Source organism: Marmota marmota, unplaced genomic scaffold (genome assembly GCF_001458135.2).
Source record: "Marmota marmota marmota unplaced genomic scaffold, marMar, whole genome shotgun sequence".
NCBI lineage: Eukaryota > Metazoa > Chordata > Mammalia > Rodentia > Sciuridae > Marmota > Marmota marmota.
In genome coordinates this window covers 4564321-4577398 of record NW_026000261.1, presented here as the reverse complement: position 1 = coordinate 4577398, position 13078 = coordinate 4564321, and the positions used below count along the sequence as shown (strand labels likewise).

General features: G+C 37.8%; 1 protein-coding gene across 4 annotated transcripts in view; it reads right to left on the bottom strand.

The window, feature by feature from the left end:
- Positions 1–13078, bottom strand: part of Chrdl1 (chordin like 1) — a 110400-nt gene that overhangs the window by 31376 nt on the left and 65946 nt on the right. For all 4 annotated transcript variants that reach the window (XM_048796851.1, XM_048796852.1, XM_048796850.1 and 1 more), the window contains exon 6: positions 12819–12912. In XM_048796851.1, coding sequence (XP_048652808.1) covers positions 12819–12912 — 94 coding nt within the window. The remainder of the gene's footprint in view (positions 1–12818; positions 12913–13078) is intronic.

The following is a 13078-nucleotide window of genomic DNA, read 5'->3' as shown; positions in this document are numbered from 1 at the left end:
ACAATTCAGATGAATTTGTTACAATCTGTATTTGAAAACCTGAGCACTTTTATATAAACTGAAACAATTTTACTCATTAAAAACTACTAGAGCTATTACTTTTGAACACACACACACACGTGATCTCTTAGGAACTGATAAAATTTCTGTTACCTTTGAGCTTTTGAAGTCATTAAAGGACATTATCTAAGAATGGATGTTTTGTTAAGTAACACCTGAAGGTTCCAATATTTTAGTTATCCTATTTAAATTTAAACTATGGTCATACTGAAATGATCTTCTTAGATGTTTACACTTTTTATGCCCATGAATGGCTCTCTAGACCTGGGTAGTATCTGTCTGGATAGCTGAAAATAGGTACTGTATGTCAATTTATTATCTCCGACATTATATCTTGAAAAAACAAAAAGCACAAACACCCTAAAAAACCTGTTTCTTTGCTTTTTTTCTGATTCACTGGACAATTTTTCTTGAGTGAGATGGAACCTCTTTCTTTCAGCCAAGGCTTTTTGTAAAAAAACAGTGATTCTAATGGAGACAGATGGATTCTAGTTAATTCCGAGAAGCAACAAGATGTAATTTTAACCAATTTTTTAAACCAAAATGAAAAACAACTCTAGTGTACTGTATGTCAAACAATATTCATTTAACCTTAAAAGCCACATGTGTTGTTTATTCAAACCTCAATTATACTCTGAGTGGTACCCTATGGGGCTGGAATGGCTTGGCTTTTTGGTAATGGGAGAAATGGAGAACAAGTATTTGAAAAGTGGTCAAAATCTAAGCTGAAATTCAGACTGTTTATAACTCCCATGGCTTCCATTAATCTCTGGTTGGCTCAAGCAGGTCAGGAAAGTAATTCCTGTGCTCTCAAAATGACCAAGTGTACAGTGAGATTCTAAGATGCCCACGAAGATAAGCCTTAGACAGCAAAACTACGCCAGCATGTGGCCACTTCTGAACCACACAAGACAACATAAATAGGATAGCCATAGGGCCTGATTTATTTGGGATAACCTAGTTTTATCGCCTATTTTTTCTGACAGGCATAATTATTAAGATTTCCCTCTTGCTTTCAAAAGCATCTTGGTTTGGATGGTAAACTACTTAGTCACTCCAACCATAAAGCAAATAGAAATGAAATGAATCCTCAAGACAGTAGAGTGATCTCTTCATTTTCAGAGGAATCAGTTGAAATCAGCAAAATTAGAGCAAATAGTGAAAGGGCTTTTGAGGAAAAGTGAAAGAGAACAGAGAGGAAGAAAGAAACCCATCATGAAATCTCCACCTACCATGTTCCAGGTTCTACATGAGGGCACTTTATTTGCCAATACTCAGTAATTGAGCTAGAGATGAAGGAGCAGGCGGAAGCAAATGCCCTCAGGGTGCCCCTGCCAATCATCTAACTTTACAAATTCTGCTAGGAGGAAGCAAGCACACTGAAACTTGAGGGAAGTTTTAATGGACACTGGAATAAGTTTCTCTCTTTATAGACATTTGACCTTCCAATAATTATATGCATATAGTAGTATAAGAAGTCTTCCAGTATCTTGTAAGTGGACAGTCATTTTTTTTAGAATATACTTTATGGTCAAATAAAGCATTTTATTATTTGGTCTGTCAATACAAACTAGCATTTTAAACAAAATATTTTCAGAAAAATACTAAGAAACAGAAAAGGGGTAACTTCCTGCCAGAACTAACAAGCCAAATCTGAAGTATTCAAAAGTATTTATCCAAAAAATGAGAAATACTTAATTTTTTTAAAAAAAATGCATGGGGGAGAGAGTGTGTATGAGTGTGTGTATGAGTGTGTGTGTGTGTGTGTGTGTGTAGGAGGGAATCAGAAGAGAGTAGATAAACTACTAGCTGGCTGGTATCCAGAACCTACCCTCTGCTTTTTCAATGGAGATATGACTAAACAGATCCAAGTTCATGGTTAGAAATGGAGTCTTTCCTTTCCAGAGTAGTCCCAATGTATCTGTTAAATTGTTACCATATTTTGCTCCTGGGAACACAGTTATCACAAAGACTGTCTCTTCCAGTGGCCCTGATGAAAACAGTTCCCCAAATTGCTTAATTATCCCCAAGTTGAGAGATGGTATATGTAATGACTACGAGAATGAACTGAAATGAGACAGCCTGGGTCCAATCCTGGTTCTGCTACCACCTCCTGCATGACTTTGAGCAAATGAATTAACCTCTTTGTGCCTCAGTTTCCTTATTACTAAAAGGAGAGACAATAATTGCTCCCTTACCTGGTTAGGATGATCAAATGAACTTGTATATACAAAGCACTTCAAACAGTGCCTGGTACACAGAAATTATCATGCAAGTATTGTCTGTAAGTATTATTCCCCATTACCTTTTCTCCCCTCCTTTCCTTCCAGTTCTTTATTCTCTTATCAAAAATAAGTTACACATGGGGAAAACCCAGCTTAAGGGACTTCCACAAATGTGATAGGTATTTCACAGAGGAAAGAGTTTAGATTAAATAAATAAAGCCTGCTGCAAAGGGCAAAGTTATGCTTTCACATAGAAAGGAAATCATTTTGTTTCTAAACCTTCAGAAGTCAGGGTCCTAGAGACACAGATACAACAATAATAGCTACAGAGATTCCTTCAGCTCAGACCTCTCTGGCTTAGAGTCTCTCATAATTATGCTACTCATCTCTTCATTTTCATCTTTTTAGAAAACGAGTAAGCATTTTAATTAAAACCCTTTTCTCACTTGGCTAAAATGAGGCTTAAAAGTATAGGTATCTTCTTCATTGAGATGCAGTTCAATTTACATAGTTATAGAGTTAAAAATTCCAAGTACCCAAATAAAATTGAGTCCTGTGCCACCACATCATAAGCTGAAAATAAAAAGCAGGACAGAGAAGGGAAAGTCAATGATCTACCTGTGTTTACGGCCTGGTCAACCTAGAAAAGAAAGAGTCAGTCATAAGGTCCTTCTTTGCATGAACATGATGTTGACTTTCTGTCCTACCTGAAGAGGATTAGATTAATAGGTGGAAGTAGAGGACATGAATCTGGTTTTAATAGCCAAAGCAAAGCAGAAAGTGGATGTAGTCATACTGGTTCCTTGCTTGTAAAACAACAACAACAACAATAAAAAACAAACAAACAAACAGATAATCAACTTCCCTTTTCCTGGACTGTGGAGATCCAGAATTTGTAAGTTCTAGTGTGGGTAGTAGTCAAATATGATTCCTGTGCCTGACAGTACTCTTCTTTCTCATGATTCTTTCATCTGTTTTCACTGTTAGTCAACAAATCAGATTGATTCCTATAGAGGTTAGAATCTAAACTCATGAGGTCTGTTCTAAAGAGAAAAATGAGTACATACAATAGTGTGTTTCTGGGCAGTGATACCATTCCTTGAAGTGATCAGAAAGACTAAGTCTGAAGAAAGAGTGGCTGTTAATACCTGCAAATAAATAATTGCTGTGAAATGCTTCAAAGGAAATTCCTTATTTTTATTATAGAACCAGACTCATACACACACACACACACACACACACACACACACACACACCCCTCCAACGTTATGAACAGGGTAGGGCATTATTGACCCTGATAGGAGATTCCAAATGGCCAATTGGGAATCATGGTTATCAATTTGTTAAGTTCAATATGAAAGTCAACACTGTCCCATCCAGTCTGAAGGATTCTCTGTCTAGGAAGAAATATTCTAGACATAAAAGACATGCCAAGAAGGAACATGATGACCTAAGAGGGGTGGAGGTCCTGGGATAGTCAGTAAGCATGTGGAGATGAATTCTGAGCACAAGGGATGGAGAGGGAATAAAAACAACACAGAAAGTTTCCATGGAAGGAGAACAATTCTACTTAGAATTTAGAAGAGGAGAGTTAGGCAAGGATGGAAAATCTCTAAGATGGTCCCTATTTCTGAACATAAATGATTACTAATGGTCAGACTATTTTGTAGCTTTGAAAAGATCCAAATATTTCAATATATTTTGAAGCACAGGTGAGAACATATTTACTCAAATTTTGAGCTAATTTAAAAATATTTATTTTAATGTGGCAAGAACATTGAGGCATGATATTATACAGTAGATCTCTGTAACTTGTTCATCTTGGAGGAATAAATGGGAATTGCTAGTCAAAAGGCACAAAGTTTCAGCTATGCAAGATGAATTTTGATTTAAAGTAGTAATTCTTCTCAATAACAAGGTTTCTTTCCTATCATTATGACCAGGAGATGGTGATGTTTCTGCAGAAAATGTGGGTCAATACACAAAGGATTCAAAATTGATTTATTAAGCTCTACATTTGGAGATGCTGTTAGCTCTTTAGTTTTCTTTGATTTAAAAAATCTGAAAAAATTAGCAGATTTTTTGATGTTTAGAAAACAACAAAGTATTTCACACACCAATTCCCTAAGATTCAAGCCGAGGTTGCATCTGAGGTGCAATTTTTTGTGTGTTTTCTGTTTTTGGAAAGAGAAATCAAGAATTGCAAGTACAATAGAAGTTGTTTGATACTGAAAAATTACTTTTAAAAGGAGCTTCCACTTTCAATTACCTTGAAGGATTTAGCAGAAATATCTCAATTTCATGAAAAGAGACCACAGCTCTGTCTTTGGGCTCACTTGAGTTGGGTTGGATTGAAAAAAAAAAAACTGTGTTTAGTCTTCTGCCTCCACTGAGAACCCTATCAAGAACTTTCTGTGACTGTGACTCTCTTTGATTTTAGTGTATCCATCAGCAAAATATATGGTTTTTTCTATAATAGGAGATACATAGGGAGACAAGATGGTCCTTTACTTACAGAGGTTCCCAAATGAGAAACCAAGATACACAAAAAAGATGGCCAATACAAGAAAATATATTTAAATGCTAAATTCTATTACTGTCATTTGGATGTGATTTTTCTTTAAGAGGTATTATTAATGCTTTTCTTGGTAGACTAGATTAGTTCTTGCAAGAGCAGGTTGTTATAAGCAGGTTAGTTCCTTTGTTCCCTTCCTCTCTTCCACAAATACTTGTTTCCCTTTCCACATTTTTGCTGCATGGAGTAGCAAGCATATGGTCCTCACCAGAAGCCTAGCAGATAGGGCAGCCCAATCTTAAGACTTCCAGGCTCCAAAACTCTGAGCCAAATAAAGCTGTTTATTTTATAAATTTCCCAATCTCAATTATTTTGTGATAGTAGTAGAAAATGGACTGACTTGTATGAGCTAGAGTAAGCTCTGAAGGTGGTCAAAGAAGGGGATCAATGAGGATTAGAGTGATCAGGCAGGGCAATTAGAAGAGGTAGAACTTCAGTTGGACTCCTCAAAGATGAATGAGATCTTAATTATGTAGGAGAGAGAAGAGGAACTTTTCCAAGCTTGTGGAGAATAGAGCTGAAGAGAAAGAAAATGGGGAGAAACATGACAAGTTATAGGATGAAGAGCTGAGCCAGCCAAGAGCAGGTGTGTGTAGTGATGTTAAAGAAATGAGGATGGGGGGGGAGAGAAATTAGGATGGGTAGTAGATTAAGGAATGACCTAACTGTTTTACAGATGATGCTTAAAAACAACCTGAAGGGGCTGAGGAAGTGGCTCTTTGGTAGAGTGCTTTCCTAGCATGCAGGAGACCTTGGGTTCATACCCCAGCACCACATAAAACAAAAACTAAAAAAAGAAAAAAAAATGCATGCACATTGCAAATGCATTCATCAAATTACCAGAATCACTTAGTAAAGATACGCATCCAAAAAAAAAAAAAAAAGAAAGAAAGAAAACAAGCTGAAGAATTTAGATTGCATAATATGGTAAGAAATGGTAGTAGCTACAGTAAATCAACATGACCCAGTAGTTCCTTATGAAGAAAATTCCTACAGTATTGGGGAGAACATACAACGTAGAAAAAATAGCTTAGAGACCAGTGTAGCATGGAGGGGCTGCTGGTTTCCTAGTTGGATGATAAGTTGGGAATCCCAGGAATATAACACTGCTACCAGTTATATCTCTCCCCTTCCATTCCATTCCATTCTCTTCCCTCTCTGCCGCCTTGTGTGTGTACTGGTGATTGAACACAGGGGAACTTAACCACTGTGCCACATTCCCAGTTCTTTTTATTTTGAGACAGGGTCTCAGTTGTTTAGGGCCTCTCTAAATTGCTGAGTCTGGCCTCAAACTTGCCATCTTCCTGACTCAGCCTCCAGAGTCACTGGGATTAGAAGCATGGACCATTGCACTCAGCTTATCTCCTTAACTTTGAGCCAGTCTTTCCTCACCTTGGAGAGGGTGAAGAAGAATGTGTGAGACTGGAGTTGAGACTGGAGAGATAGTCCTAGGAGTCTTCTTTTACCTCTCTGTCTAGGATGGCCCCCCTCAATTACTGACTTTCATAAAACCTGCCCTTTTTGTTATATAGTACCATTGCAATTTTTGGTTTACTTATATCATTACATGCTAAATGTCTGTATTATCCACTAAAACTTCATTAGAGTCAGTTCCATGTCTGTTTTTGTCTACCATTGTTTCTCCAGCACTGGCACAGTACCAGCTACTTAGAGGTTACTTAACAAATGTCTGATGAATGAAAGAAAGTAGATATTTACCCTTGGGACTCTTTAAGCCTGAAGACAGAGCAAGAGACAGATGGGATGAAAGTGGTCCCCTGTGGTTGTGAGTGGGAGGTTGAGGCCTTGATGTGGAAAGATGGGCAGTGCAGTTACTCTCTGAGGAGTATCTGCCAATCCCGATGTGCTATGTATGTCTCTCCTCCCCCTTTACTCTCTTGCACTAGGAGAGGCCTTTGTGACCCTGCTAATGGACTCAAAAAAGTGGTGTGGGGGTTAAGAATTTGGGACTCTGGAGTCACAGTAACTGGGTTCAAATTTTAGTTCTGACACTATCATGTACCTTTGGGCAAATCACATAGCTTCTCTGCCTACACTTTGTTGTCTGTAGAATAGAGATTAAAATAGATCGTACAATTGTGAAGATCAAATGAGTTATTGCATACATAAGTGCTTAGAATACCCCCTGGCACATAGTAAGTGCATATCATTTAGTATATATAGTGTACACACACACACACACACACACACACACACACGACTTTCAATATAGTCAATGACCTACCCAAAATAATATTCCCTTGTCTATAATCAAGTATATAGTCTTCCTCTTTGCTTTGGCAAGATAGACAGAAGACAGGCAAGCAGAAATGATAAATGGTCGAGAGAAGCTGGGTGTGGGTTTGGGTTTGAGGCCTGCCTGCCCAGAATGTGGCCGCAGTACAATCTTTGAAGAGATCTGGTCTTCTGATAAAGTTTCCCTTAAGGTTCTAGTGGCCGTTTATGCTCTGCTTTCAGTTCAGATGAGGTTTGCTGAAGTGCCAGCAATGACATGTACCCTGCCAACACTCTCTTGAGTGTCCTAGCCTCACAGACATGTCTAAACAACCGAGGCTGGGTCTGAGATTCAATCCACATCTAGGATTGCTGTCTGATCCAGGGAGAAAGGCACAAATTAGTGTTTGGTGACAGTGCAGAGAGGCTTTTTCAATGGGGTCCTTTATATGAAGGTTTGCAAGTTCAGCACTCAAAAGGTTATTTCTTCTTCTGTATTTGGCCTGCAGTTAGGGTGGCCAGCACAGGGGAGAAGTGTCTGGGTTCCCTGCTGTGTGAGTAATATGCTTATATAAGGTACACCTTTGTAAAAACATCATTTCAACAGAAAAAAATAACTAGGTACTTCAAAAATGAGAACTTCAAAGGAGTTTCAACCACATTATATACAACTGAAAGATGTAAAGAAATGGGAGGCACAGAAAAAACAACAAATTTTATAAAAGTGTAGGACTTAGTCTTTATAAGGAAAGATGAAAGGAAACGGTGTATTTAGGCTGGAGAAGAGATGGCAAAGGAAGAATTTAATGAATTGTGAAGTATATGAAGGGACAATACATGGTCAGGAAGAACTAGCTTTCATGTTCTGCTTCTGAGAACAAAATAAAGGGAAAGAAATGTAAATTGTGATAAGAGAACTGAAGATACTTAGTCCCAGGATCTGTTACCACAATGAATAGAAAGAAAGTTCTATGAGGCTTAAATACACAAAAAGACAAAGCTACTGGAAATTGAAGAGAGGATTCAGTTCTATTAATTCCAGGTTAATAATTGCCACTTCTTAAGCATTTTTACAGTTGAGAAATGCAAGTTTCTAATTGGAGTAGCTTGTTTAATGTAACTGCACTGTCAAATCTATGTGTTTCTGACTTCAGAACCTATGTCCTCTGCAATTCATTGTCTCTTGAATACAATAACATGTGTTTTCATTGTTTCCTTTTCTTTCTATTATTAATTATTCTTCAGTTTATATTTCACATATCCTTTACTCAAAACAAAATAATCTTAGCCTAAGAACTGTTTTATAGTGACCAGCTGGTTATATTAACAGCCAGATGTATGTTTCTGATCAGTATGGATTATTTTCCATTTGGGGAATACTCAAATTAAGTTGCAGAAAAAGATAAGAAGGCAGGTGAGGAATAAAACATCTATTTTTTCCTGAGTGAAATGTAATAACAACACTGGTACAGATATATATGAATACATTTTAAGAAATAGGTATGAAAAGACCTGGGGCCTTACCGAATGAAGCATAAATCAAATTAGGCCGAAACTGAGTTTATGTTAACTTTTAAGTGCTGGGACAAATCGCATATTAAGAGCTTTGTAATGTATTGAACAACCAATAAAAAAATAAAAGGAATGAGCATACACTGATAGTCAAAACTGGGTGAGTTATTTCAGAAAGAAATATTAACTGTTGGGTCCTAAAGTGGGATGGAGGAGAAAAAAATCTAGGGAGCAAGACTAACAACAAATCATTTCCTATTGACTATGAATTGATACATAGTCAGTAACATCTTCCACTGATGCTGTATGGTGATTTGTTCCTCAAAGTTTCCTGAACTTGGAGTGGAGTCCCCCATGTGGCAGCATTAAGAGGTGGTGTGGAACATGTAAAAGGTGGAATGACTATTGGAGGTATTGCCTTTGGAAGGCATTAAAATAGTTTTCATGAGATCCTAGTAGCTCTCCAGAGATGGTTGCTACAGATAAGCAAGCCTGACCTCTTCCCTACTCTCTCGTCTCTTGTCTAGAGGAGATGTGATCTCTACCTCTTGTATGTGGTCCACTATCATACCATTTGCCATGAGGTGATGCTGTCAGAGGGGCCTTCACCAGAGCTGGTGCTTGGACTTGCAGCCTCCCAAATGGTGGGCTAAGTAAATCTCTTTTCTTTACAAACTTCCCAGCCTCAGGTATTTTGTTATAGCAATGACAGACTGATACAACAGTCAGTAAAAACAATAATTATATGCCATTTTAGTACTTTAGTATCTAATTCAAGTCCTGGGCAACCTTCTACTAATCTTTCCAACCTAGTGTGCAGTCATTTAAATAGCACCTACTCCATGCCTAGTGCAGTGGGGGAAATAAACATGAACCAGAAAGAATTGATGCCTTAAGAAATTTATACATTATTAGGGATGAGAGACACAGATATAGATAATAAATGACTAAGATGACAGGTGATAAATGCTACCGGAGAGACACAGGTTAAGTGCTAAGGGATTGTAAATGTAGAGGCAGATTTACTCTTAGCTTGCAGGATTAAAAAATGCTTTTAAGAAGTACAAAAATTAGGGATAGAGGTGGGAAGGCAGAGAAGAGAGAAAGGCCTTCCATATAGTGTTTATCAAAATATGTCCTGATGATGATTAACTGCATTAGTACCTAATTAGTGCCTTGGAGATAGGTCTTGAAGGTCTGGCAGGATCTTCATAGGCAGGAATGAAGGGAAATAATTTCCCACTAAGAGGCACCATTCCCTGCTCCCACTCTTAACTTACTTTACTGTACATGTGCAGTTTTTACATAAGCGGTCATTCTATCTCCTTTTCCTCCCAGTTCCTTATCATAAAATGGCCACCACTCATTCACCCCAAACTTGGTTACTATATGATTGGAATTAGACTACCTGACCAATCAGAAATCAATATTAGTTACTTTTCTATAGTTTATTTGGGTCTCAGACTTTTAACAGGCTGTTTCAGCACACTAAGATACATAACCATGGTTCCAGGCTATCTCCAGTTGGTTATGTGATTTTGGAATGTTTTCTCAAACTGATAGTCCATACACTACCATTCTGCATCAGAATGATGATGCAATCTATCAGATTCCTGGGCCCCAGTCCAAGGCCACTAGATCAGAGTACCTGCAAGTATGTTCCAGAGATATGAATTTCAACACATTGTCTAGGAAATTTTGAAGCAAAATAAAATTTGAGAAACATTAAAAGAGGGAAGAAAGAGCAAAAGTACAAAGGTAAGAAAGCACAGGAACAATATGAGTGAAACCTGAAGGGTATGAATGGAAGAATATTGGGCTGTAGAGGTAAATGGAAGCCAGACCAATGGGGGATTCCAGCATCAGAGTCAGGGGCTTGACATGTATTCTAGTGGCAATAGGCAGCATATCTTTCAATGGCAGAGTATCATGGTTAAGAGCTCAAATCTTGAGCCAGGCTTCCAGAAGTCAGCTCTTAGCTCCTAAACTCACCAGTTACTTGACTTTGTGTAAAGTTCTTAAGCTTTCTCTGCATTGGTTTCTTCATGTATAAAATGGTATAATAATAATAGGACTCACCTCATAGAATCGTCATGAGATTAAATGAGTTCATATATGTGAAATGCATAAAATTGGGAGTGGAACATAGTAAATATGATGTGTCAGCATAAAGACTTTCGAAAAGGCGTGTAACAAGGTTAAGGCTATCTTTGTGGAAGGTTAAGATGGCAATAATGCATATAAGTCACCAGCCTGTCCTTGTTGAGCAAACCCTATATTTCCTCTAACTCATGTTTCTCAGCCTTGGCTGAACATTGGAATCACTTCCTCCTCCTCCTCCTGGTTGGGGCAGAAATCCACCAAGACAGTTCTGATTTGAGAATCAGTGTTCTAAGTATATTTCAAATCTGTCCCCTTTCCATTACTGACTCCTCACTATATGCAACACAATAACCTAGGTTCTTTTGTTGTGTTATATCACTTAAATTTCAGAACCATTTTTGAGATGGATGCTAATGTTATCCTCACTTTAAAAGATTGTTTGGAAGGTTGAATAAGGTCATCTAGCTAGAAAGGAATAGGCAGTTTGATTCCAGAGGCAGTTTGATTCCAGAGGCACCACCCAAAACCACCACTTGGTACTGTGTCCCCAGTCCAAACAGTCACCCTTTCACACTAGAGAGGTCACCTCCCTGGTCTCTCTACTTGCATTATTGCATCCCTCCATTTTAATATGGAAATTACAGCCAGTGAAATCTTTTGATACATCAACTGGATAATGTCACAATCTTGCTCAAAAATTTCCATTGATTTCCCATGTGCTTAAAAGCTGAAATTAAAACTTCTTCCCATGGTCTTCCAAGTCATGTATGGTCTCACTCATCTGTCCACCTCTCCAGCCTCATCTCATTGTCCTGCCAGTTTCAACCACAATCACCATATTCTAGCCACAGTTGTCCTCAGGCTCATTGTATGCTCCAAGCTTCCCTACCTGGGGCCTTTGAACTTTTTTCCCCTCTGCCTGGAATACTCTTCCCCAGGCTCTTCACATGGATGGCTCCTTTCCATCTTTCAGATCTAAGCTTAAATGTCATCTAGTCAAAGGTCTTCCAGACCTGTTATTTCCTCAGTCCTTTATTTCTTTAATAGTACTTATGTTGTTTACATTTGGATATTTTTCATGTATTTGTTTATTATTTGCCTGAATGGTAGAATGAGAGTTCCAGAAGAGCAAAGAACATATTTGTGCTGCCATGTATGCTACATATAGTTGTGTAGGTTATATAATGCATAAGGGTGCCATAGCTAAAAAGATGCATTCCCAAAGACTTTCTGGCAAATGGCAATAACATATCTTAATAAGGGGCCACTTTTTTGTGATACATATAATTCTGCCATATAGTCTAGGAGTACCCTATATGTCTACTCCATTTACTAATGTATACCTACTTTTAGCACCTTGTTTTGCATATAGTAAATACTCCAAAAACATGTTGATTGGATATAAGGAAGAAGACAATATTAGGATATTGCCAGTGGGAAAACAGAGGAACACACAAGATGGCTGATAAATTTGGTTATTTATGAAGAGGGAACAAAGGCAAAATTAAAAGTGACTAGTTCTGACCCTAGAAGCCTAGAGGGGAAAAGTGGTACCATTCTTAAAAAAAAAAAAAAAGAATGGAACCCAAAGAAGAAAAGACTGGTTTGAGAAGATGATGATGATTTAATTTTTTTTTCATTTGAGAAGATGATGCCTCCCATTTTGTTGTTAGTGAGCTTGTCATTATTTTATTGCGAGATTTTAAAAATAGAACTAACTTTGGTCTGCACAGTCTTTGAAATGGTTACACTAATACTTTGCAAGGTCTGTTCTTCCTTTAAAGGATGTGCATGGAAATGGTTGTGTTTTACGATACAATAATTTAGGGACCAAGCTAGAAAGGATTAAGGAAGGAGAGATAAATATAATCACTTTCACATTAGATGACTCCCACCCAGTATTCCCTGCTGAACTCCAACACAGTTTCTTTTAGGCTTTGGCCCTTAAAAATCAATGCTTTTATTCTTCTTTTGTGAAGCACTTCTGAAAACTATGATTACCTTAGCCAATCTCCTTTCCCTAAGAGAATAGACAAATATTTTCCTCTTTTCTAATTTCTGCTACTCAGGATGGCAGCAGCCCAGGTCTTGGTATGTGAAACACCTACCTCTGCATACCCGGCAGCAGGAATCTGGAACCGAGACTGGGAATGCACAAGTTAATTTGGGACAAGTCTTGAGACCACAATACACATTCCCCTCCTGCCAAGGAGAAATAGAATTAAAATCAGAATGATCTGGGATAATATTTTTAAAGGCTTATCTCAGTACCAAGGATATAGTAAGGACTCAAAACATGGTGCTGCTCTCCCATAGTCAGTTCTAGGTACTTCCTTCATTTCACTGTGCATTTTTTTTTTTTTTTTTC